At 41.9% G+C, this 27,485-nt stretch overlaps 1 protein-coding gene across 1 annotated transcript in view; it reads left to right on the plus strand.

Annotated features, from left to right (window-relative positions):
- Window positions 1–27,485, plus strand: part of LOC139470044 (mucin-3B-like) — a 191,389-nt gene that overhangs the window by 135,037 nt on the left and 28,867 nt on the right. Inside the window, exons 194-210 of the mRNA XM_071252333.1 lie at window positions 849–954; window positions 1,477–1,631; window positions 1,864–1,996; window positions 6,023–6,169; window positions 6,399–6,410; window positions 6,653–6,688; window positions 7,466–7,540; window positions 8,117–8,137; window positions 8,454–8,477; window positions 9,107–9,345; window positions 10,221–10,377; window positions 16,456–24,159; window positions 24,252–24,412; window positions 24,721–24,820; window positions 24,992–25,137; window positions 25,271–25,361; window positions 25,538–25,948. Of these exons, the coding sequence (XP_071108434.1) occupies window positions 849–954; window positions 1,477–1,631; window positions 1,864–1,996; window positions 6,023–6,169; window positions 6,399–6,410; window positions 6,653–6,688; window positions 7,466–7,540; window positions 8,117–8,137; window positions 8,454–8,477; window positions 9,107–9,345; window positions 10,221–10,377; window positions 16,456–24,159; window positions 24,252–24,412; window positions 24,721–24,820; window positions 24,992–25,137; window positions 25,271–25,361; window positions 25,538–25,948 (9,718 nt within the window). The remainder of the gene's footprint in view (window positions 1–848; window positions 955–1,476; window positions 1,632–1,863; window positions 1,997–6,022; window positions 6,170–6,398; window positions 6,411–6,652; window positions 6,689–7,465; window positions 7,541–8,116; window positions 8,138–8,453; window positions 8,478–9,106; window positions 9,346–10,220; window positions 10,378–16,455; window positions 24,160–24,251; window positions 24,413–24,720; window positions 24,821–24,991; window positions 25,138–25,270; window positions 25,362–25,537; window positions 25,949–27,485) is intronic.

The following is a 27,485-nucleotide window of genomic DNA, read 5'->3' on the forward strand; positions in this document are numbered from 1 at the left end:
CAAATAGCAAGGGTTTTCAGGTGTATATTCATTGTCATTAGTAGATTTGCTTTTGAAAGGTTGGCACAACACCACAATGAAATGTACCGAATCTGGGGCAAGTAAACTGAATAAATATAAATGCAATTATTTTCCGAAAATAAACTTCCCGAGAAACATGGTCAATTTCTGAGAGAGTAAGAAATGAAAGAACGTCAGAACACGGTAATCCTGGGTAGGAAAAGGCCGTAACGCGATTTAAAAATCTGAGGTAGAAGCAGGCAGACTGGGCACCGTCTCGATCGTTGGAATTGCACAGCGCGCCAGACACCGGGATTCCGTTCAAGTTCAGTGGTGGGAATGCCGTGGCGGAATTATATATTTTGTCTTTTTTATCGTCTGTTTTTCTATTTCCGTTTTTCTCAATTGATTAGGTATTAAAATACCCATAATAGAGACTATACGTTTACTTGCCTTTTAAAATCGTATTCCAACCACAATCGTATGAGGGGAGAATCATCGTAAGAGTCAGGTTACTTAATTTCCAGGCAACTAAAGCAGAATAGTCGGTTATATATAGCTTCATGTTACAGTGTTCTCATTTTGTATGTCACATTTGAAGTACTTGCATTTCAACTAACACTAATTTCAGAAATTTCAGCATTTACTTAAACAGTTGTTACGCTGCTTCTTAAAATGTTGGGAGTTACAAATGTGAATCTATGTGATAAATGTGGACAGCCTTATAGGTATTTAGAAAAGCAAGAAAGTGATGCTACTCTGTTCTACCACCTAATTCAGAAGACCTTATACAATAGAATATGGTTTTAAAGCGGAATATTTCGCCTAAAATGTGTCTACTTTTTCAGTCGTCACCACCAAAAAGCGTCACTTTGGATGTGACAGAGGAAATGAAAAATGAATTTTCTCTGGTGGCTGATGGAACCCCTGGGACATTCACGATCACTGAAACAGGTAAACTTCTTTTGACGCAAGACGTACATGATAATGTTTGATGTGGGGATATATGGGATAATGGCTGAGGATAAATATATGGTGAGAGGATTAATAATAGTTCCATCGATGGATAAATGTACAAATGTTTTGAAGGAGGATACATGCAATAATGACTTAAATAACACGATGGATTAAATTGAGAAATATATAATATGTGATCGCTATCGGTTTTGCATTAAATGGCGGTTATGCCTAGAACTGGAGTAGATCGATAATGGGTGTTATAGATACAAATATATTTCTATTTAGCTCAAGTAAATTTAGGGCATGTAACCGATACAACCATTTGTCACCAGTATAAATCCGTGTTGCATGGATTGTTCTAAACTAGTTCGGGTCCCAATATTTATATTTACTTCACAAGGGCGAATACTAATATAGAAAATACAACCAGTAGTAACAAACGAATGTATTTTATATTAATATGGATACACATCCTCGGGAACGGTTTAACGATATACAAATTTCAATCCATTGCAGTTGGTGGTGCACTTGTTCCCTTCACTGTCGACATCACTACTGCCACGCGTGTAATGGTCACTGTCAAGAATGCTGATCCATCCAAAGAGTTAACAATTGTATATTCCGAATCTCTGGAACAACTACTGATTGCAAGAGGACTTGGTGAATTAGATGTGAGTAATGCGAAATGTTTGTTTAGGGTTTCCTTAACTATTTTGATTGAGAAAAGTTGGACATATCCACATTTATACACATTTATGTAACTGATCAGTCGTTAAATTTAATCCAGACCCTGCCTCATCGCTAACTCAAGATAACTCAGTTCACGCTCAACCTATTTCTTCACCACTCTTGATATGGAAAAAATATCTTCTTGTCTATAAAAAAATCTTTTTATTTTTGTAGACTTCAAAACCCATAACAATCAACCAGGCGACCTCATTCATCATTGTGCTTTTTGCGCCAAAAGTGGACTCTGCCACATTGAAAACTGCCATAAACGATGGTGGCATCAGTTATTGTGGCGAGGAAACAACAGGTAAGTTCCAGATTTCATGAATCTTTCACCAATAAAAGGAAACATGATAAAATAAACATGCTCGTTAGGACCTTGAGACCGTTACCAACCGTTTATTCTTATGTACATCATAACTAACTAGATCTCGGTGATTTTGAAAAGGAGACTTAAGATATATGCCTTTTTGGTACACAATAATTTACAAAATGAGGAAAACGTAGAAAGTTGTCGGAAGTATTTTTATGATTGATCTTTATTTTCTTCGATCTTAGTGCTTTTTGAACTGAAAACAGCTTTCTTCACAGAGTTATGTTTCTATCATATTGTAAATGAAGTACCCACTTTGTCAATTTGTTACAGTCTAGCTTGAGATTGTATGTGTCTGCCTGCATTTGCCAGTACCACTTCAAATATAGCTCTGCAATAATGGTTCACCCAAATAGGCTCTACTATCATGACTGTTATTCTACTGTCATCTGTTATTACTTCTACTGTACAGCAGTATAAAGTGACTGCCTAGCTGCAAACAGTTTTGAAAGAGACGGTGATTTCAACTCGATTTGGTTACGCGATGCAGTAGTGAAGAAGCAGAAGCTTGGTGATGATCTTAAAATATTAAATACCCAGTTCATCCATGATGTCGCCTATCAAATACTCGTCACGATATGACTGAAATATTGCTAATGTGACCATACACTTTAACTCACTCACTCACTATCAAATGCTTATCAAAAGCACGCCACCTTAAAAAATCGTGTTTTTATCATTTCATTCTCCTTCATCTATACCCCTTTTCACATGGGTGGACCTAATTATCCCTTTGCACTTCTTTAAAAATAAACGTTGTCAGTTTCTTACTATTATGCGAAAACACAAGCAGATAAAACTGTTGCGGACATGTTCTCATGTAGGAGTTAGACAAGTATCTGTGCATATACCGTTACTATTAATTAACTGTTAAGTTGAACAAATATCAGGAACAACTCCCAGTGGTACAACAACATCTGGAACAACAACCAGTGGTACAACAACAACGTCTGGAACAACAACCAGTGGTACAACAACAACGTCTGGAACAACAACCAGTGGTACAACAACCACATCAGGGACAACAACCAGCGGTACAACCACATCTGGAACAACAACCAGTGGTACAACCACATCTGAGATAACCACCAGTGGAACAACAACAACATCGGGGACAACGACATCTGGAACAACAACTACATCTGGAACAACAACCAGTGGTACAACCACATCTGGAACAACAACCAGTGGTACAACCACATCTGGAACAACAACCAGTGGTACAGCAACATCTGGAACAACAACCAGTGGTACAACAACAACCAGTGGCACGACTACAAGTGGTACAACAACAACATCTGGGACAACGCCCAGTGGAACAACAACAACGTCTGGAACAACAACCAGTGGTACAACCACATCTGGAACAACAACCAGTGGAACAACTACCACTTCAGGTACAATAACCAGTGGTACAACCACATCTGGAACAACAACCAGTGGTACAACAACCACATCTGGAACAACAACTAGTGGTACAACAACGTCTGGAATAACAACCAGTGGTACAACAACATCTGGAACAACAACCAGTGGTACAACCACATCTGGAACAACAACCAGTGGTACAACAACAACGTCTGGAACAACAACCAGTGGTACAACAACATCTGGAACAACAACCAGTGGTACAACCACATCTGGAACAACAACCAGTGGTACAGCAACATCTGGAACAACAACTAGTGGTACAACCACATCTGGAACAACAACCAGTGGTACAACAACATCTGGAACAACAACCAGTGGTACAACAACCACATCTGGAACAACAACCAGTGGTACAACAACAACGTCTGGAACAACAACCAGTGGTACAACAACGTCTGGAACAACAACCAGTGGTACAACAACAACGTCTGGAACAACAACCAGTGGTACAACAACATCTGGAACAACAACCAGGGGTACAACGACATCTGGAACAACAGCCAGTGGTACAGCAACATCTGGAACAACAACTAGTGGTACAACAACGTCTGGAATAACAACCAGTGGTACAACAACGTCTGGAACAACAACCAGTGGTACAGCAACATCTGGAACAACCAGTGGTACAACCACATCTGGAACCACAACCAGTGGTACAACAACAACATCTGGAACAACAACCAGTGGCACAACAACCACATCTGGAACAACAACCAGTGGTACAACAACAACGTCTGGAACAATAACCAGTGGCACAACATTCAGTGGTACAACAACCACATCTGGAACAACAACCACATCTGGAATAACAACCACATCTGGAACAACAACCAGTGGTACAACAACTACATCTGGAACAACAACCAGTGGTACAACCACATCTGGAACAACAACCAGTGGTACAACCACATCTGGAACAACAACCAGTGGTACAACAACAACATCTGGAACAACAACCAGTGGTACAACAACAACATCAGGAACAACAACCAGTGGTACAACCACATCTGGAACAACAACCAGTGGTACAACAACAACATCAGGGACAACGCCCAGTGGAACAACAACGTCTGGAACAACAACCAGTGGTACAACCACATCTGGAACAACAACCAGTGGAACAACTACCAATTCAGGTACAACAACCAGTGGTACAACCACATCTGGAACAACAATCAGCGGTACAACAACCACATCTGGAACAACAACCAGTGGTACAACAACAACGTCTGGAACAACAACTAGTGGTACAACAACGTCTGGAACAACAACCAGTGGTACAACAACAACATCTGGAACAACAACCAGTGGTACAACAACATCTGGAACAACAACCAGTGGTACAGCAACATCAGGAACAACAACCAGTGGTACATCAACGTCTGGAACAACAACCAGTGGTACAACAACATCTGGAACAACAACCAGTGGTACAACAACCACATCTGGAACAACCACCAGTGGTACAACAACGTCTGGAACAACAACCAGTGGTACAGCAACATCTGGAACAACCAGTGGTACAACCACATCTGGAACCACAACCAGTGGTACAACAACAACATCTGGAACAACAACCAGTGGTACAACAACAACGTCTGGAACAACAACCAGTGGCACAACATTCAGTGGTACAACAACCACATCTGGAATAACAACCACATCTGGAACAACAACCAGTGGTACAACAACATCTGGAACAACAACCAGTGGTACAACCACATCTGGAACAACAACCAGTGGTACAACCACATCTGGAACAACAACCAGTGGTACAACAACAACATCTGGAACAACAACCAGTGGTACAACAACAACATCAGGAACAACAACCAATGGTACAACAACAACCAGTGGCACAACTACAAGTGGTACAACAACAACATCAGGGACAACGCCCAGTGGAACAACAACAACGTCTGGAAAAACAACCAGTGGTACAACCACATCTGGAACAACAACCAGTGGAACAACTACCACTTCGGGTACAACAACCAGTGGTACAACCACATCTGGAACAACAACCAGTGGTACAACAACCACATCTGGAACAACAACCAGTGGTACAACAACAACGTCTGGAACAACAACTAGTGGTACAACAACGTCTGGAACAACAACCAGTGGTACAACAACAACATCTGGAACAACAACCAGTGGTACAACAACATCTGGTACAACAACCAGTGGTACAGCAACATCTGGAACAACAACCAGTGGTACATCAACGTCTGGAACAACAACCAGTGGTACAACAACGTCTGGAACAACAACCAGTGGTACAACAACCACATCTGGAACAACTACCAGTGGTACAACAACGTCTGGAACAACTACCAGTGGTATTGTTATTTTCACTGGTCGAATTTGTAGATAATTTAAAACGACTAAATAGAGTATGAACCATTTTATCTTTCGACTGATATTCCGTTTTGCTTCACCGCTCATGCCTTGTAGAATGAAAACAAACATCAGAATATGCTCAGATTGTGCTATAGGACATATACGTGACTGACATTTTAAAATTAGGTACAACAACTTCCGGAACAACAACCAGCGCAACAACGTCAGGAACAACAACCAGTGCAACAACGTCAGGAACAACAACCAGTGCAACAACGTCAGGAACAACAACCAGCGCTACAACGTCTGGAACAACAAGTGCTACAACCAGCGGTACAACAACAATCTGCATTTTATAACTCAAGACTATAACTTATGCATAGTATATATCTTTTGTTTATAAAAAGAAAATAATGATAAAAGTTGGAAAGAGGAAATCTGTTCGGTTAACCTGAACAAAGTCCACAGATATGTATTTCTCATGACGATGTTGATGAGTATGACGATGGTTGTTGACATTTTCCTTTTTTGAATACCAATTCTTTTTTCATCTTTATTACAGGCACGACCACAGGTACTGTACCGCAAGTATTAAACATGCATGCACACACTAAGCAGGAAAAGATATCAAAAGAATGTTATGTCTATACATTTGTGGGATGGAATATCCGTATAATTGAGATAAATATCCGTAACTGCAAATATAATAGTTCTCTTTGTTTTACCTGATTACGTATTACAATGTTAAGTTCAAAGTTTGAAAACATAACGTTTACGTTAAGATTGTATGTCATGTAATCTCTTACACCTTTTCAGGAACAACATCAACTTCCACCACCACTACTACTACGGGTAAGATATGTAATCTGTAATGTTACTTGGGTATCTTAGTAAACATTAGGAATAGCCTTTCGTCACTGACGTCGCTGACAGGGATCTTCCTGCTTCAAGCATGCCACAGACCCATGTTAATCAAGGCATATTCCCTCTAAGTGGTACCAAACGTTAAGTTTTGTTTTGTTTGTATTGCCAATACAGAACACCTTCCATGAAAACTATGTTTTCGCGTTTTTGTCCACATGATCGTACAAATGCATGTCACGTGCATGGTTACATATACTGTGTAAACATAATATACCCCGCATTGATCTGAATTTCAAATTCTAAAAGTCTATCATTTCATTTTGGTTAGATATTTATATTTATACACACAATAGTCTATAAATATGGAGGGGCGGTGGGGTAGCCTAGTGGTTAAAGCGTTCGCTAATCACGCCGGAGACCCAGGTACGATTCTCCTCCACATGTGTACAATGTGTGAAGCCAATTTCTGGTGTCCCTCACAGTGATATTGGTGAAAGCGGCGTAAAACCATGCACACTCACCCTTTCACCCACTCACTAAAAAAATCGGGACGACATGTTGAAGAAGCAGCTCAAATCCCACCTTGTGTGTCGCAGATTTGTCCGAGGGTTAGCTTTGTACATTGACTAAATTCTGGATGGATAGTATTCTGAAGTATATATAACGATCTTAAATACACGGAGATCGATGAAAACCGTCTCCAGAGTGTCTAGCCAGTGCCCTTTTCGCATAGTAACTTTCTCCCTTTTACATTTGCTTCAACAGAAGGTACAAATCTGTTCGGAACAACGGAAGCTCCAACATCCACAACCACAGCCACAACTAAACCATATTTTACAGGTATATTACAAAACTTACTAAAGGAGGAAGGTTAACCGATGGCCTGTTGATTTACGCAACAAATCGGTTTCCAACATTAGCATTATGTGAAAAGTGATATTACGTCATCATTGCTATAGTTATAAGCAGCTGAAACAGCCTATTCCCTCAGGCTGTTCGGAAAACCGTTCGTGAATTTATTACATTGTACGCTTTTTCTCACAAAGAGAAGTGTATCTACCAAACGGGATGAGTGACAATAAATTATTCAAATGAGCCCCCCTCTGAAGAAAGTGGAATCATATTTTAAAACTTTAAAAAGTTTCTTTTAATGTTCTGAAAATTAGCCCCTTTCAAATTCCTTGTAGTACACTAGCGACCATTAACTTTATGTCGTCATTTGGTGAGTAAATGGTTTAATTACAAAGTCCTTCTTGACACACATGCGATATATTAAAGTTTACAACAAATGGAATGTCTCTGAAATGTTTGCAAATAAAGGAGACTTATCATTTATTAACACTTAATGGTGTGTCATTTCTTTAAGCTTTTAAATGTTTTATTGACATATTGACTTCTAAGCTTCTTATTTTGCAGTCGAAACGACAACCACTTCAGGTAATATATAATTTTAGCATCCCTTAAACGCATCATCATCATCATCATCATCATCATCATCATAAGATTTTAACTTTTGATGACCAGTATTCCAGTTTGTGAAGATATATCGTCAGTCCTGAATAAATTGGGTTTTAGAATAACACAAAGTAAGCCTTTGCACCACCAATAACATTTTATGATTCCGAAGCGAATTGATGAATTGATAAATTTATATATCCCTTGTACGTTGACATGTAGAATTCGTACATACCCCATAGGTAGGCGTCATGTATTATCGTGGTTTCATGACATCCTGACTGTCTGTCTATTCCAGGAACTACATCGTCTACAACGGAAGGTAAGTCAGACAGTAATGTGTACTTACGTTCTTATAAGATAACTCGAATTGTGATCGGTTTGACGAATGTTTTAGCATTTTTACAAAATCTTAACGCCATTACAAACGATACTTAATGATTTAGTGGTCATAAAGTTTGCATAGCATTGAGTGAGATCAAATAGCACTTTTGTGACAGATGATAGAAACATAAAAACACACTTTACAGTTTGTATTGTCTGTCTTGCATGCTTGCCGTTAGAGGCGACTATTCTTGCCGTTAGAGACGACTATGCTTGCCGTTAGAGGCGACTATGCTTGTCGTAAGAGGCGACTAACGGGTTCGGGTGGTCAGGCTCACTGACTTGGTTGATGCACGTCGTCGTATCTCAATTGCTTAGATCGATGCTCGTGATGTCAGTCACTGGATTGTTTGGTCCAGACTCGATTTTTTTACACAACGCCGTCATGTAGTTGTCATATTGCTGAGAGCGGCGTTAAACAACAAACAAACATATACTTATGGTAAGGATGTCTGTTGGATATAAACATATGTTCGTTTATGTTTTTCTTGTTTATGATTTAGTGCTATTCCAGAAATATGCCGGTAAGCTACAAAGCCTCGTGGTCTTCTCGTTTTTCTTTTGAAGTGTGTGAAAAGAAGACCGTTCCCGCAGATGACATATTAGTGGACGCTAACGACAAACCCCAGTTAGGAGTTTCCTTCACAGCCACTCCTGGTGTCAATGGCGACATTCTACTGAACCTCAGAATCAACACAAAAACAGGAAATGTTGCAGAAATTTTCTCACTCGCAATAACCGCCACAAACACGGAAAAGGTCGTGTTGCAAACATCGAACGAGGACGGGTCATCCGAAATAATCAAGGTCAGTATACTACTACTACTACTACTACTACTACTACTACTACTACTACTACTACTACTACTACTACTACTGGGGACAGTCGGGTAGCCTAGTTTTGGAAGCGTTCGCTTGTCACGCCGATGACCCGGGTTCGATTCCCGACATGGGAACAATGCGTTTCTGGTGTCCCCCTGCCGTGCCAAATATTGCCAGCGGTGTAAAGACATACTCACTCACTGCTGCTGCTACTACATTACAACTACTACTACAACTACAACTACTACTACTACTACTTCTGCTACTACTACTACTACTACTACTACTACTACTACTACTACTCCTACTACTACTACTACTACTACTACTACTACTGCTACTACTACTACTACTACTACTACTGCTACTACTACTACTACTACTCCTATTCCTCCTGCTTCTTCTTCTCCTACTACTACTCCTACTCCTACTACTACTACTACTACTACTACTACTACTTCTGCTACTACCACTACTACTACTACTACTCCTACTCCTACTCCTACTACTCCTACTACTACTACTACTACTACTACTACAACTACTACTACAACTACTACTACTACTACTACTACTACTACTACTACCACTACTACTACTACTACTACTACTACTACTACTACTACTACTACTTCACAGACATGCAGACACCATGAGTTTCATTTACTAAAACTATCCTTTGGGCATAAAAGAGTAGGACGTTGCAGACCAGGCATTAATCAGGATGAAAACACAAATAGGTATTTTTACATTGTTAACACAAACTTCAGCCTGTTTATATCCAACTTTGACATGCTGCCTCGAGCTGGTCATGGTTTTGATTGGAGTGTTATCATCCATGTCACTTAACTCGGTTTCAGGAGGCTACGGCCGAAGGAAACAAAGCCGTTTTCAATTTACCAGACGGACTTGAACTCGTATCTACAATAACACTTCAAGTCAAGATAACGCTGAGACAAGGAGCTACGTCCTCGGAGATACAGAACATTGAATCCGAGGCTTGTTATGAGGCGCCAGGTGAAGACACATTTTTTCCGACATTTTTTATTTCAAATATCAAGTGCATTTCATGTTGCATGAGACAGGAGGTTTAGTATTATTCCCTCATACAAAAGTGACATCAGTAACTATTCTGCTATTGAAGGCCAATATCTTTAATGTCAGAGTAATAGGCTATGCATTTAGGTGTTGTGATAATGTAATATCAATGACGGTCTCTGTAGCAGTATTATTGAAGGCTAATCATATTTACATCATTGCGGACCGCCTCCGTGGTCTAGTGGTAGAACATCCGCCCGGAGAGCGGAAGGTCCGGGGTTCGATCCCCGGCTGCGTCATAACAAAAGACATTAATAGATGGTACTTGTTGTTACCTTGTCTGGAGCTCGGCATTAAGGGGCTAAAACAAGGACTGGTCGGCTCGGAGTCAGTATACTGTGTCTGAGTGGGGTATTCATGTTAAACTGCGGCATGGTATCTCAGTGTGCTAGCACTATAAATCGGCATCAGTCCGGACTAGTACAAGCAGTCACACACACACACGTGCATGCACGTCGCTATATAAGTGCAATAATCTTGGACGCGACGTTAAACCCAATTTCACCTCACTTACATCATTGCGATATCAAGGTCAGTTGTACATCATGTCACAGTAACATGGAAGTCTATTATCCTTACTGTCATATTTAATCGAGTTTTTGGATCTAGTTATCCAACTGACACGACCTCTGGTGCATATCACATCTAAACTGTTATAATGTTCCCTTTACTAAGAAGTCATTGCTATATCATACCTAAGGGACAGATTATTTGTAATTGTTGTGGCGTTCTTAATAATAATGAAGACATTTAATTGTTTTATTTCCCCTTTCAAATGGTCCGCACCTAATTCCTATTTGCTCTTTGAGAAAGTGAGAAACTGTTATGCTTCATGCACTGTGAATGCATACAGAACGTCTACATATAAAATGAAAACATGTTTACTTCAGAAACAACAGCCACAACCACATCTGGAACAACCACAAGCGGAACAACCACATCCGGAACAACCACAAGCGGAACAACCACATCCGGAACAACTACATCTGGAACAACTACAGGTAAACAATATCTGAGCAATGGTTATTTCACATATCGGTATATTAAACACGTAGCATGCCATCTTATATATAGATGTGTGCATACTTTATATTCACTGTTATCAGCCGCCGTCCACAAAGACCAGCAAGTGGTCGATCATGATTGAACTAATCTACAATGTCAATACCGCTTGACTTAAGGTATTCACTAACGGAAACACTATGGTATTGATTTTACGTTATACAAAAACATTTAGACATGGTCGCATAGAGAATTTACCATGTTTATGTTAAGTCTCCTCCCTTACAGTAGACTAGTGTTCTACTTGTGTTCTCTTGCAGGTTAGCATTATAGCCCACTTTCTAACTCTGACCTCGGGTAGCCTTGTGGTGAAAGCTTTCGCTCGTCAGGCCGAAGGACCGGGTTCGATTCCCGACATGGGTACAATGAGTGGTGATCCCCGCCGTGATATTGCTGGAATATTGCTCAAAGCGGCGTAAAACCAAATTCACTCACTACTCTGGTCTCTACGTGTGACCTCTCGTAGCTGGTTTTCAGAGAATAATAAAATTACATTACATGTAATCTAAAAAAAATTCGAACATGCAAAACAATAAACACACGTATTCGCATGATACAGCCGAAGTGAAGAAGTAGGTACAACTGGTTTCTAATAAAAATTGAATAAATTCCGAAAAACGTAAAACAATCCAGAGACTACAATCAGTGGAACAACGACAACTGGAACAACAATTAGTGCAACAACATCTGGAACAACTACAAGTGGTACAACAACGTCAGGAACAACCACAAGTGGAACAACCACATCTGGAACAACAAGCAGTGGTACAACAACCACATCTGGAACAACAACCAGTGGCACAACAACATCTGGAACAACAACCACATCTGGAACAACAACCAGTGGTACAACAACAACAACGTCTGGAACAACAACCAGTGGTACAACAACCACATCTGGAACAACAACCAGTGGCACAACAACAACTGGAACAACAACCAGTGGCACAACAACCACATCTGGAACAACAAGCAGTGGTACAACAACCACATCTGGAACAACAACCAGTGGTACAACAACATCTGGAACAACAACCAGTGGTACAACAACATCTGGAACAACAACCAGTGGTACAACAACAACATCTGGAACAACAACCAGTGGTACAACAACATCTGGAACAACAAGCAGTGGTACAACAACCACATCTGGAACAACAACCAGTGGTACAACAACATCTGGAACAACAACCAGTGGTACAACAACATCTGGAACAACAACCAGTGGTACAACAACAACATCTGGAACAACAACCAGTGGTACAACAACAACGTCTGGAACAACAACCAGTGGTACAACAACCACATCTGGAACAACAACCAGTGGTACAACAACGTCTGGAACAACAACCAGTGGCACAACAACAACGTCTGGAACAACAACCAGTGGTACAACAAAAACATCTGGAACAACAACCAGTGGTACAACATTAACATCTGGAACAACAACCAGTGGTACAACAGCAACGTCTGAGACAACAACCAGTGGTACAACAACAACATCTGGAACAACAAGAAGTGGTACAACTACAACATCTGGAACAACAAGCAGTGGTACAACAACAACATCTGGAACAACAACCAGTGGTACAACAACAACATCTGGAACAACAACCAGTGGTACAACAACAACGTCTGGAACAACAACCAGTGGTACAACAACAACATCTGGAACAACAACCAGTGGTACAACAACATCTGGAACAACAACCAGTGGTACAACAACCACATCTGGAACAACAACCAGTGGTACAACAACATCTGGAACAATAACCAGTGGTACAACAACCACATCTGGTACAACAACCAGTGGTACAACAACAACGTCTGGAACAACATCCAGTGGTACAACAACAACATCTGGAACAACAACCAGTGGTACAACAACGTCTGGAACAACAACCAGTGGTACAACAACATCTGGAACAACAACCAGTGGTACAACAACATCTGGAACAATAACCAGTGGTACAATAACCACATCTGGAACAACGACAAGTGGTACAACAACCACATCAGGAACAACAACTAGCGGTACAACAACAACGTCTGGAACAACAACCAGTGGTACAACAACGTCTGGAACAACAACCAGTGGTACAACAACATCTGGAACAACAACCACTGGTACAACAACATCTGGAACAACAAGCAGTGGTACAACAACCACATCTGGAACAACAACCAGTGGTACAACAACATCTGGAACAACAACCAGTGGTACAAGAACCACATCTGGAACAACAACCAGTGGTACAACAACAACATCTGGAACAACAACCAGTGGTACAACAACCACATCTGGAACAACAACCAGTGGTACAACAACCACATCAGGGACAACAAGCAGTGGTACAACAACCACATCTGGAACAACAACCAGTGGAACAACCACATCTGGAACAACAACCAGTGGTACAACAACGTCTGGAACAACCACAAGTGGAACAACCACATCTGGAACAACAACCAGTGGTTCAACAACAACATCTGGAACAACAACCAGTGGTACAACCACATCTGGTACAACAACCAGTGGTACAACAACCACATCTGGAACAACACCTAGTGGTACAACCACATCTGGAATAACAACCAGTGGTACAACAACGTCAGGAACAACAACCAGTGGTACAACAACCACATCTGGAACAACAACCAGTGGTACAACAACAACATCTGGAACAACAACCAGTGGTACAACCACATCTGGAACAACGACAAGTGGTACAACAACATCTGGAACAACAACCAGTGGTACAACAACCACATCTGGAACAACATCCAGTGGCACAACAACAACTGGAACAACAACCAGTGGCACAACAACCACATCTGGAACAACAAGCAGTGGTACAACAACCACATCTGGAACAACAACCAGTGGTACAACAACATCTGGAACAACAACCAGTGGTACAACAACATCTGGAACAACAACCAGTGGTACAACAACAACATCTGGAACAACAACCAGTGGTACAACAACATCTGGAACAACAAGCAGTGGTACAACAACCACATCTGGAACAACAACCAGTGGTACAACAACATCTGGAACAACAACCAGTGGTACAACAACATCTGGAACAACAACCAGTGGTACAACAACAACATCTGGAACAACAACCAGTGGTACAACAACATCTGGAACAACAAGCAGTGGTACAACAACCACATCTGGAACAACAACCAGTGGTACAACAACATCTGGAACAACAACCAGTGGTACAACAACATCTGGAACAACAACCAGTGGTACAACAACAACATCTGGAACAACAACCAGTGGTACAACAACATCTGGAACAACAAGCAGTGGTACAACAACATCTGGAACAACAACCAGTGGTACAACAACAACATCTGGAACAACAACCAGTGGTACAACAACATCTGGAACAACAAGCAGTGGTACAACAACCACATCTGGAACAACAACCAGTGGTACAACAACATCTGGAACAACAACCAGTGGTACAACAACATCTGGAACAACAACCAGTGGTACAACAACAACATCTGGAACAACAACCAGTGGTACAACAACAACGTCTGGAACAACAACCAGTGGTACAACAACCACATCTGGAACAACAACCAGTGGTACAACAACGTCTGGAGCAACAACCAGTGGCACAACAACAACGTCTGGAACAACAACCAGTGGTACAACAAAAACATCTGGAACAACAACCAGTGGTACAACATTAACATCTGGAACAACAACCAGTGGTACAACAGCAACGTCTGAGACAACAACCAGTGGTACAACAACAACATCTGGAACAACAAGAAGTGGTACAACTACAACATCTGGAACAACAAGCAGTGGTACAACAACAACATCTGGAACAACAACCAGTGGTACAACAACAACATCTGGAACAACAACCAGTGGTACAACAACAACGTCTGGAACAACAACCAGTGGTACAACAACAACATCTGGAACAACAACCAGTGGTACAACAACATCTGGAACAACAACCAGTGGTACAACAACTACATCTGGAACAACAACCAGTGGTACAACAACATCTGGAACAATAACCAGTGGTACAACAACCACATCTGGTACAACAACCAGTGGTACAACAACAACGTCTGGAACAACATCCAGTGGTACAACAACAACATCTGGAACAACAACCAGTGGTACAACAACGTCTGGAACAACAACCAGTGGTACAACAACATCTGGAACAACAACCAGTGGTACAACAACATCTGGAACAATAACCAGTGGTACAATAACCACATCTGGAACAACGACAAGTGGTACAACAACCACATCAGGAACAACAACTAGCGGTACAACAACAACGTCTGGAACAACAACCAGTGGTACAACAACGTCTGGAACAACAACCACTAGTACAACAACATCTGGAACAACAAGCAGTGGTACAACAACCACATCTGGAACAACTACCAGTGGTACAACAACATCTGGAACAACAACCAGTGGTACAAGAACCACATCTGGAACAACAACCAGTGGTACAACAACAACATCTGGAACAACAACCAGTGGTACAACAACGTCTGGAACAACCACAAGTGGAACAACCACATCTGGAACAACAACCAGTGGTACAAGAACCACATCTGGAACAACAACCAGTGGTACAACCACATCTGGTACAACAACCAGTGGTACAACAACAACGTCTGGAACAACACCTAGTGGTACAACAACATCTGGAATAACAACCAGTGGTACAACAACGTCAGGAACAACCACAAGTGGAACAACCACATCTGGAACAACAACTAGTGGTACAACAACATCTGGAACAACAACCAGTGGTACAAGAACCACATCTGGAACAACAACCAGTGGTACGACAGCAAAATCTGGAACAACAACCAGTGGTACAACAACATCTGGAACAACAACCAGTGGTACAACAACCACATCTGGGACAACAGCCAGTGGTACAACAACCACATCTGGAACAACAACCAGTGGAACAACAACATCTGGAACAACAACCAGTGGTACAACAACGTCTGGAACAACCACAAGTGGAACAACCACATCTGGAACAACAACCAGTGGTACGACAGCAACATCTGGAACAACAACCAGTGGTACAACAACATCTGGAACAACAACCAGTGGTACAAGAACCACATCTGGAACAACAACCAGTGGTACAACAACAACATCTGGAACAACAACCAGTGGTACAACAACCACATCTGGAACAACAACCAGTGGTACAACAACATCTGGAACAACAACCAGTGGTGCAAGAACCACATCTGGAACAACAACCAGTGGTACAACAACAACATCTGGAACAACAACCAGTGGTACAACAACCACATCTGGAACAACAACCAGTGGTACAACAACCACATCAGGGACAACAAGCAGTGGTACAACAACCACATCTGGAACAACAACCAGTGGAACAACCACATCTGGAACAACAACCAGTGGTACAACAACGTCTGGAACAACCACCAGTGGAACAAACACATCTGGAACAACAACCAGTGGTTCAACAACAACATCTGGAACAACAACCAGTGGTACAACCACATCTGGTACAACAACCAGTGGTACAACAACCACATCTGGAACAACACCTAGTGGTACAACCACATCTGGAATAACAACCAGTGGTACAACAACGTCAGGAACAACAACCAGTGGTACAACAACCACATCTGGAACAACAACCAGTGGTACAACAACAACATCTGGAACAACAACCAGTGGTACAACCACATCTGGAACAACGACAAGTGGTACAACAACCACATCAGGAACAACAACTAGCGGTACAACAACAACGTCTGGAACAACAACCAGCGGTACAACAACATCTGGAACAAGAACCAGTGGTACAACAACATCTGGAACAACAACCACTGGTACAACAACATCTGGAACAACAACCAGTGGTACAACAACCACATCTGGAACAACAACCAGTGGTACAACAACATCTGGAACAACAACCAGTGGTACAAGAACCACATCTGGAACAACAACCAGTGGTACAACAACAACATCTGGAACAACAACCAGTGGTACAACAACCACATCTGGAACAACAACCAGTGGTACAACAACCACATCAGGAACAACAAGCAGTGGTACAACAACCACATCTGGAACAACAACCAGTGGAACAACCACATCTGGAACAACAACCAGTGGTACAACAACGTCTGGAACAACCACAAGTGGAACAACCACATCTGGAACAACAACCAGTGGTTCAACAACAACATCTGGAACAACAACAAGTGGTACAACCACATCTGGTACAACAACCAGTGGTATAACAACAACGTCTGGAACAACACCTAGTGGTACAAAAACATCTGGAATAACAACCAGTGGTACAACAACGTCAGAAACAACCACAAGTGGAACAACCACATCTGGAACAACAACTAGTGGTACAACAACATCTGGAACAACAACCAGTGGTACAAGAACCACATCTGGAGCAACAACCAGTGGTACGACAGCAACATCTGGAACAACAACCAGTGGTACAACAACATCTGGAACAACAACCAGTGGTACAACAACCACATCTGGGACAACAGCCAGTGGTACAACAACCACATCTGGAACAACAACCAGTGGAACAACAACATCTGGAACAACAACCAGTGGTACAACAACGTCTGGAACAACCACAAGTGGAACAACCACATCTGGAACAACAACCAGTGGTACGACAGCAACATCTGGAACAACAACCAGTGGTACAACAACATCTGGAACAACAACCAGTGGTACAACAACCACATCTGGGACAACAAGCAGTGGTACAACAACCACATCTGGAACAACAACAAGTGGTACAACAACCACATCTGGAACAACAACCACTGGTACAACAACATCTGGAACAACAACCAGTGGTACAAGAACAACATCTGGAACAACAACCAGTGGTACAACAACAACATCTGGAACAACAACCAGTGGTACAACAACAACATCTGGAACAACAACCAGTGGTACAACCACATCTGGAACAACGACAAGTGGTACAACAACCACATCAGGAACAACAACTAGCGGTACAACAACAACGTCTGGAACAACAACCAGTGGTACAACAACATCTGGAACAAGAACCAGTGGTACAACAACATCTGGAACAACAACCACTGGTACAACAACATCTGGAACAACAACCAGTGGTACAACAACCACATCTGGAACAACAACCAGTGGTACAACAACCACATCTGGAACAACAACCAGTGGTACAAGAACCACATCTGGAACAACAACCAGTGGTACAACAGCAACATCTGGAACAACAACCAGTGGTACAACAACCTTATCTGGAACAACAACCAGTGGTACAACAACCACATCAGGGACAACAAGCAGTGGTACAACAACCACATCTGGAACAACAACCAGTGGAACAACCACATCTGGAACAACAACCAGTGGTACAACAACGTCTGGAACAACCACAAGTGGAACAACCACATCTGGAACAACAACCAGTGGTTCAACAACAACATCTGGAACAACAACAAGTGGTACAACCACATCTGGTACAACAACCAGTGGTACAACAACAACGTCTGGAACAACACCTAGTGGTACAACAACATCTGGAATAACAACCAGTGGTACAACAACGTCAGGAACAACCACAAGTGGAACAACCACATCTGGAACAACAACTAGTGGTACAACAACATCTGGAACAACAACCAGTGGTACAAGAACCACATCTGGAACAACAACCAGTGGTACGACAGCAACATCTGGAACAACAACCAGTGGTACAACAACATCTGGAACAACAACCAGTGGTACAACAACCACATATGGGACAACAGCCAGTGGTACAACAACCACATCTGGAACAAAAACCAGTGGAACAACAACATCTGGAACAACAACCAGTGGTACAACAACGTCTGGAACAACCACAAGTGGAACAACCACATCTGGAACAACAACCAGTGGTACGACAGCAACATCTGGAACAACAACCAGTGGTACAACAACATCTGGAACAACAACCAGTGGTACAACAACCACATCTGGGACAACAAGCAGTGGTACAACAACCACATCTGGAACAACAAGCAGTGGTACAACAACCACATCTGGAACAACAACCACTGGTACAACAACATCTGGAACAACAACCAGTGGTACAAGAACCACATCTGGAACAACAACCAGTGGTACAACAACAACATCTGGAACAACAACCAGTGGTACAACAACCACATCTGGAACAACAACCAGTGGTACAAGAACCACATCAGGGACAACAAGCAGTGGTACAACAACCACATCTGGAACAACAACCAGTGGAACAACCACATCTGGAACAACAACCGGTGGTACAACAACGTCTGGAACAACCACAAGTGGAACAACCACATCTGGAACAACAACCAGTGGTTCAACAACAACATCTGGAACAACAACCAGTGGTACAACCACATCTGGTACAACAACTAGTGGTACAACAACCACATCTGGAACAACACCTAGTGGTACAACCACATCTGGAATAACAACCAGTGGTACAACAACGTCAGGAACAACAACCAGTGGTACAACAACCACATCTGGAACAACAACCACTGGTACAACAACAACATCTGGAACAACAACCAGTGGTACAACCACATCTGGAACAACGACAAGTGGTACAACAACCACATCAGGAACAACAACTAGCGGTACAACAACAACGTCTGGAACAACAACCAGTGGTACAACAACATCTGGAACAACAACCAGTGGTACAACAACATCTGGAACAACAACCACTGGTACAACAACATCTGGAACAACAACCAGTGGTACAACAACCACATCTGGAACAACAACCAGTGGTACAACAACATCTGGAACAACAACCAGTGGTAGAAGAACCACATCTGGAACAACAACCAGTGGTACAACAGCAACATCTGGAACAACAACCAGTGGTACAACAACCACATCTGGAACAACAACCAGTGGTACAACAACAACATCTGGAACAACAACCAGTGGTACAACAACGTCTGGAACAACCACAAGTGGAACAACCACATCTGGAACAACAACCAGTGGTACAAGAACCACATCTGGAACAACAACCAGTGGAACAACCACATCTGGAACAACAACCAGTGGTACAACAACGTCTGGAACAACCACAAGTGGAACAACCACATCTGGAACAACAACCAGTGGTTCAACAACAACATCTGGAACAACAACCAGTGGTACAACCACATCTGGTACAACAACCAGTGGTACAACAACCACATCTGGAACAACACCTAGTGGTAAAACCACATCTGGAATAACAACCAGTGGTACAACAACGTCAGGAACAACCACAAGTGGAACAACCACATCAGGAACAACAACTAGTGGTACAACAACATCTGGTACAACAACTAGTGGTAGAACAACAAAGTCTGAAACAACAACCAGTGGTACAACATCCACATCTGGAACAACAACCAGTGGTACAACAGCAACATCTGGAACAACAACCAGTGGTACAAGAACATCTGGAACAACAACCAGTGGTACAACAACCACATCAGGGACAACAAGCAGTGGTACAACAACAACATCTGGAACAACAACCAGTGGTACAACAACATCTGGAACAACAACCAGTGGTACAACAACCACATCTGGAACAACAAGCAGTGGCACAACAACATCTGGAACAACAACCAGTGGTACAACAACATCTGGAACAACAACCAGTGGTACAACAACATCTGGAACAACAACCAGTGGTACAACAGCAACGTCTGAGACAACAACCAGTGGTACAACAACAACTAGTGGCACAACTACAAGTGGTACAACAACAACATCAGGGACAAGGCCCAGTGGAACAACAACAACGTCTGGAACAACAACCAGTGGTACAACAACCACATCTGGAACAACAACCAATGGTACAACAACATCTGGAACAACAACCAGTGGTACAACAGCAACGTCTGAGACAACAACCAGTGGTACAACAACAACTAGTGGCACAACTACAAGTGGTACAACAACAACATCAGGGACAACGCCCAGTGGAACAACAACAACGTCTGGAACAACAACCAGTGGTACAACAACAACATCTGGAACAACAACCAGTGGTACAACCACATCTGGAACAAGGACAAGTGGTACAACAACCACATCAGGAACAACAACTAGTGGTACAACAACAACGTCTGGAACAACAACCAGTGGTACAACAACATCTGGAACAACAACCACTGGTACAACAACATCTGGAACAACAACCAGTGGTACAAGAACCACATCTGGAACAACAACCAGTGGTACGACAGCAACATCTGGAGTAACAACCAGTGGTACAACAACATCTGGAACTACAACCAGTGGTACAATAACCACATCAGGGACAACAACCAGTGGTACAACCACATCTGGAACAACAACCAGTGGTACAAGAACCACATCTGGAACAACAACCAGTGGTACAACAGCAACATCTGGAACAACAACCAGTGGTACAACAACATCTGGAACAACAACCATTGGTACAACAAGCATATCAGGGACAACAACCAGTGGTACAAGAACAACGTCTGGAACAACAACCATTGGTACAACAACGTCTGGAACAACCACAAGTGGAACAACCACATCTGGAACAACAAGAAGTGGCACAACAACATCTGGAACAACAACCAGTAGTACAACAACATCTGGAACAACAACCAGTGGTACAACAACATCTGGAACAACAACCAGTGGTACAACAACAACGTCTGGAACAACAACCACTGGTACAACAACATCTGGAACAACAACCAGTGGTACAACAACCACATCTGGAACAACAACCAGTGGTACAACAACATCTGGAACAACAACCAGTGGTACAACAACCACATCTGGAACAACAACCAGTGGTACAACAACCACATCTGGAACTACAACCAGTGGTACAACAACCACATCTGGAACAACAACCAGTGGTACAAGAACCACATCTGGAACAACAACCAGTGGTACAACAACAACATCTGGAACAACAACCAGTGGTACAACAACATCTGGAACAACGACAAGTGGTACAACAACCACATCAGGAACAACAACCAGTGGTATAACCACATCTGGAACAACGACAAGTGGTACAACAACCACATCTGGAACAACAACCAGTGGTACAACAACAACGTCTGGAACAACAACCGGCGGCACAACAACACCTAGAACCACAACCAGTGGTACAAGAACCACATCTGGAACAACAACCAGTGGTAGAACAACATCTGGAACAACAACCAGTGGTACATCTACAACATCTGGAACTACAACCAGTGGTACAACAACCACATCTGGAACAACAGTCAGTGGTACAACGACATCTGGAACAACAACCAGTGGCACAACAACAACGTATGGAACAACAACCAGTGGTACAACAACCACATCTGGAACAACAACCGGTGGTACAACATTATCTGGGACTACCACTAGTGGTACTACCACATCTGGAACAACGACAAGTGGTACAACAACAACATCTGGAACAACAACCAGTGGTACTACAACAACATCTGGAACAACAACCAGTGGTACAACAACATCTGGAACAACAACCAGTGGTGCAACAACCACATCTGGAACAACCACCAATGGTACAACCACCAGTGGTACAACAACAACATCTGGAACAACATCCAGTGGTACAACAACATCTGGAACAACAACCAGTGGTACAACAACAAGTGGTACAACCACATCTGGAACAACAACCAGTGGTACAACAACCACATCTGGAACAACCACCAGCGGTACAAGAACCAGTGGTACAACAACAACAACATCTGGAACAACATCCAGTGGTACAACAACATCTGGAACAACAACCAGTGGTACAACAACATCTGGAACAACAACCAGTGGTACAACTACAAGTGGTACAACAACATCTGGAACAACAACATCTGGAACAACAACAAGTGGTACAACAACAACGTCTGGAACAACATCCAGTGGTACAACAACATCTGGAACAACAACCAGTGGTACAACAGTGTCTGGAACAACCAGAAGTGGAACAACTACATCTGGAACAACAAGCAGTGGTACAACAACCATATCTGGAACAACAACCAGTGGAACAACAACATCTGGAACAACAACCAGTGGTACAACAACGTCTGGAACAACCACAAGTGGAACAACCACATCTGGAACAACAACCATTGGTTCAACAACAACATCTGGAACAACAACCAGTGGTACAACCACATCTGTTACAACAACCAGTGGTACAACCACATCTGGAATAACAACCAGTGGTACAATAACGTCAGGAACAACCACAAGTGGAACAACCACATCAGGAACAACAACTAGTGGTACAACAACATCTGGAACAACAACCAGTGGTACAAGAACCACATCTGGAACAACAACCAGTGGTAGAACAACAACGTCTGGAACAACAACCAGTGGTACCACAACAACATCTGGAACAACAACCAGTGGTACAACAACCACATCTGGGACAACAACCAGTGGTACAACAACCACATCAGGAACAACAACCAGTGGTACAACAACGTCTGGAACAACTACCAGTGGTACAACCACATCAGGAACAACAACCAGTGGTACAACAGGTATTAAGTAAATGCCATGGTTAATTTCTTGAAGTAGCATATGCCTAGACCAAGATTGCGGGTTTTTAAATATCTTTTATTCTTTATTACAGTGTGTGCTAACGTCATGGAAGATGTGCCATTGGATGATTTCAAGGACCAAACCATAGACTCGACCTTGCCGTCGATAGGTCTCGTCTCCTTCACGAACAGTGATGAAGTGATTGAAACTGTGACTGCAACATCTGCCCCTCTTGTCAGAACAAATGTCAACGTGAGTTTGTTAGCATATCATGCAATGTATGTCACTTTATCAGATCCTATCTGCCAACATGTGCTGCCTTTCCATTATGCCTGTGTAGCAACATCTATTTTTTTAAAATTACAAAAACTGATGACTGGTAAATGTTATTTCATGGACTAGATTGCGATATTCGTTTTATAATTCCATGTTACGACCATATGCTATAACACAATGGTATTCAAAACATATATATTCTACAATAAAGCAAAGTTAAGTCTTAAACTTATTTTTACTAGGCATGTTTGTCTCATTGCTTAACTGACTGTTTTCTTTCAAAGGGTGACGGCACTATCACGACTAAAGACAATGGCAACGTGAAACTGGTTGCTGTGAAATACGATAAAACAAGTATTCCTACAAGCCCCACAGTTACAGTTGGTAAGTATACCAGAACATATCATACAAAGAGCACATTTCATATTTAAGACATATTCTTTTGCAACACATTATTTATTTGAGCTTCACTCTCGACTCAAATTAATGTTTGGTAGTGTTTGTATCCATTTCAAAGGCGATATCTCATTGTACTTTGAACATCTCGTTTTACAGGGAGCGCAGCACCATTGACGCCAGTTGGTGAAGAACTTTTGAACTCAGGTGACAAGGTGTTTTACTTTCTCAATTCTGGAACACCAAGCAATACATTCACAGTATCTGACTCGCCAAAGGATGTATTTACACGTGCTCCTGAAACGGTAAGATACTATATAACTTTGGGGTGTACCCCTTCTACTTATACACATAAACTGAATAAAGATCCCTGTAATTAAATTCTGAGAATGCTTCAATTTTGAATATGATACCCAAACTTCTTTGTGTTTTTTAAAGAGTCCCGGTACATTTAGAGTTGATGGTAAAGAATTTGTGGATGTTGGAAAGTCAGTGACAGCTGGAAAGATCTGCAGAGAAGAAACAACAGGTTTGGAAAGAAAATAATGCAATTTGTTTCTTTCAAACTTACCGTGTCATCAGTTCTTTTAGGACGACTCTTAATCACCTTTGTGAAAACCCGTATCATTTTCAAATATCTGAAAGCTACCAGTTTATTCAGGTCACCTGTACAGCAGCGTGTTGAACTATTTTTTTGTAAACTAGGCACAACAACCAGTGGAACAACTACATCTGGAACAACCACCAGTGGTACAACTACATCAGGAACAACAAGCAGTGGTACAACCACATCTGGAACAACAACTAGTGGTACAACAACAACATCTGGAACAACCACCAGTGGTACAACTACATCAGGTACAACAACCAGTGGTACAACAACGTCTGGAACAACAACTAGTGGTACAACAACATCTGGAACAACAACCAGTGGTACAACCACATCTGGAACAACCACCAGTGGTACAACATCTGGAACGACTACTAGCGGTACAACAACAACATCTGGAACGACTACAACCAGCGGTACAACAACTAGTGGGACAACCACAACCAGTGGAACAACCACAACCAGCGGTACTACTACATCCGGAACAACAACTAGCGGAACAACAGGTATTATAGTGAGAAGAACAAATCAGACATGAAAAAGCTTATAATCTGGCAAGAGAAATTGTTGTTGTTATAATTTGGAACACTTCTATGCTGTGCCTCTATATAATCTGGGATGATTTTAATTAGCTGTCCAGAAAGAAGTATAGAATTGCCTGTTATGTTCGAAAACACTGTATTTGTATTTTTTGTATTTATGACAAGATATGGCAATTTGGAATGCTGTGGAGTCAAAGTAAAATAATGTGATATGCTTCCACATCAGTTGAACGAGATAATATGAAGAGAAATATCAGCTCAGTGTTGAAGTGTTTTTTCATGTTTTGATCAACTTGAATATTCTTATGTCGACTACATAAGGGCTTTTCCGGCCTTGAATATTTTTCACATTTTGTCTGCACATGAACATTTCGGGAGATCATGCGGTAATAATAATAATAATAATAATAATAATAATAATAATAATAATAATGCCCAAACTGGCCGAGTACAAATGTAGACTTAAGAAAATCTGTTGTTCAGAGCTGGACGCCCAATTAAGTCAAAGCCACAAATATTTATGCTGTACCCGTCCTTTCGTATTCTTTTGGTGTTGTTGATTGGACGAAACAAGAAACTCAGGGTATTGACATGTACACCCTCACACGAAGGATCATGTCAGATAATATTTCCCACCACCCCCGCTCGTCCCTCAGTCGCTTACGTTTACCAATCACAAAGGGAGGGTGTGGTTTAACATGGAGGCTCTTCATGATAGAATGGTATTGTGCATTTTTGCACACATTTATTTGTCTGATGGTCCTCTTGTGAAACATGTCAAGACACATGAAGAAAACAAGGCATTCCTAGGTTTTCTTACACGAGCCAAGGATGTGGGACATAATCTCAACATCAATGTAGATTTTGTTGATGGTTCTGTACTGCTGGACGGCACAGGAATGAGTGTCAACCAACGAAGTGCCATATAAAATCGGCCCAGACTCAGTTTTCAGGGAGAGGCCATCTGAACGACCACTCCATCGAAGTTTATGTGCACTGTGTTGAGAAGATCAGAGTCCTTCGCTTGGATGAAGTCGGCTGGCCTGAAAAGTGAAACAGAAGGCTTTCTTTTTGCTGATCAGGACCAGTCACTTCCCACTCGAAACCGTCAATGTGTGATTTTACATCAAAATTTAAACATGAAAAGTAGATTATGAAATAAATTTAATGAGATTGACCAACAAATTGTAAGTGGATGCCCGCTTTGGTACAAACATCCATCCATGGTACGACCCAGATTATGTAGGGGTTGTTATGAAAAATGATAAAAACAAACGTCTTTGACATAGGCCCCTTTACAGACTCAGACATATCCAGGCCAACAAACTTGATCTTGTCCTTTTTGATAAATCCAATGAAATCATTTATGTCATTGAATTTTCTGTCCCTTTTGACACTAATGTGATGGACAAGAGTCAGGAAAAACATCGCAAATATGCAGACCTCGCTTTGGAAATGTCACGCTTACATCCCAAGTACCAAGTAGTCCGAATCCCCATTG

Source organism: Haliotis cracherodii, unplaced genomic scaffold, assembly GCF_022045235.1.
Source record: "Haliotis cracherodii isolate W230 unplaced genomic scaffold, xgHalCrac1.p SCAF_20, whole genome shotgun sequence".
In the NCBI taxonomy this organism is placed as follows: domain Eukaryota; kingdom Metazoa; phylum Mollusca; class Gastropoda; order Lepetellida; family Haliotidae; genus Haliotis; species Haliotis cracherodii.